This window comes from Papilio polytes, unplaced genomic scaffold, assembly GCF_000836215.1.
Source record: "Papilio polytes unplaced genomic scaffold, Ppol_1.0 DF823912.1, whole genome shotgun sequence".
Lineage (NCBI taxonomy): Eukaryota > Metazoa > Arthropoda > Insecta > Lepidoptera > Papilionidae > Papilio > Papilio polytes.
This window is the reverse complement of record NW_013525292.1, coordinates 736,142-736,706: the sequence shown is the minus strand read 5'-3', so window position 1 is coordinate 736,706 and position 565 is coordinate 736,142. Positions and strand designations below refer to the sequence as shown.

Below are 565 nucleotides of genomic sequence, written 5' to 3'. Positions count from 1 at the left end.
CCTCGACTCTGTGGGCTTTACCATCAGGAGAGACTGCTGTAGAAAGAAACAAGATTTTAATTTGACTTTAGATAGAAGTGAGACACGATACGTCATTGATATTGTCGTGTCGTGAAGTGTCGTCTTGTGTAGTGTTAGTTGTGGGTGACCTTGGGTTCATCGTCGATGGTGAGGCTGCTGAGGCTGGTGCGCGCGGAGAACTGCGCCGGCGTGTGCTCCACCTGGAACCGCGACACGCGCTCCTCGAACACCGACACCACGCACGACTCTGTACACAAACAAATATCACAATCACCAGATTACTATACGTCCCACCGAAGGGCTCGCTCAGTCCCCACGTGAGAACAAAACGTTTTATCCGTCCCACGTTTTAGTCCTACACCAATATGGTGCCAGATGACACCGTTATAAAATAAAATAAGTTCCAACCGTCTCAAAAGGTGAACGGATGAAACTTCTAATTCTCATCTGTCTCCACGTGGGGACAGAGCGGAGTGTCAGTCGGGAATAATCCCTCGGAGCCCACCCTAATTAAGGGTATTTAAATCAGAACAATGTTTTGTAA

General features: G+C 48.1%; 1 protein-coding gene across 1 annotated transcript in view; it reads right to left on the bottom strand.

The window, feature by feature from the left end:
* LOC106102637 (adenomatous polyposis coli protein-like) overlaps positions 1-565 on the bottom strand; it is a 30,916-nt gene that overhangs the window by 6,486 nt on the left and 23,865 nt on the right. Inside the window, exons 5-6 of the mRNA XM_013282178.1 lie at positions 150-268; positions 2-36 (exon numbers count right to left, since the gene is read on the bottom strand). Coding sequence (XP_013137632.1) covers positions 2-36; positions 150-268 — 154 coding nt within the window. The remainder of the gene's footprint in view (position 1; positions 37-149; positions 269-565) is intronic.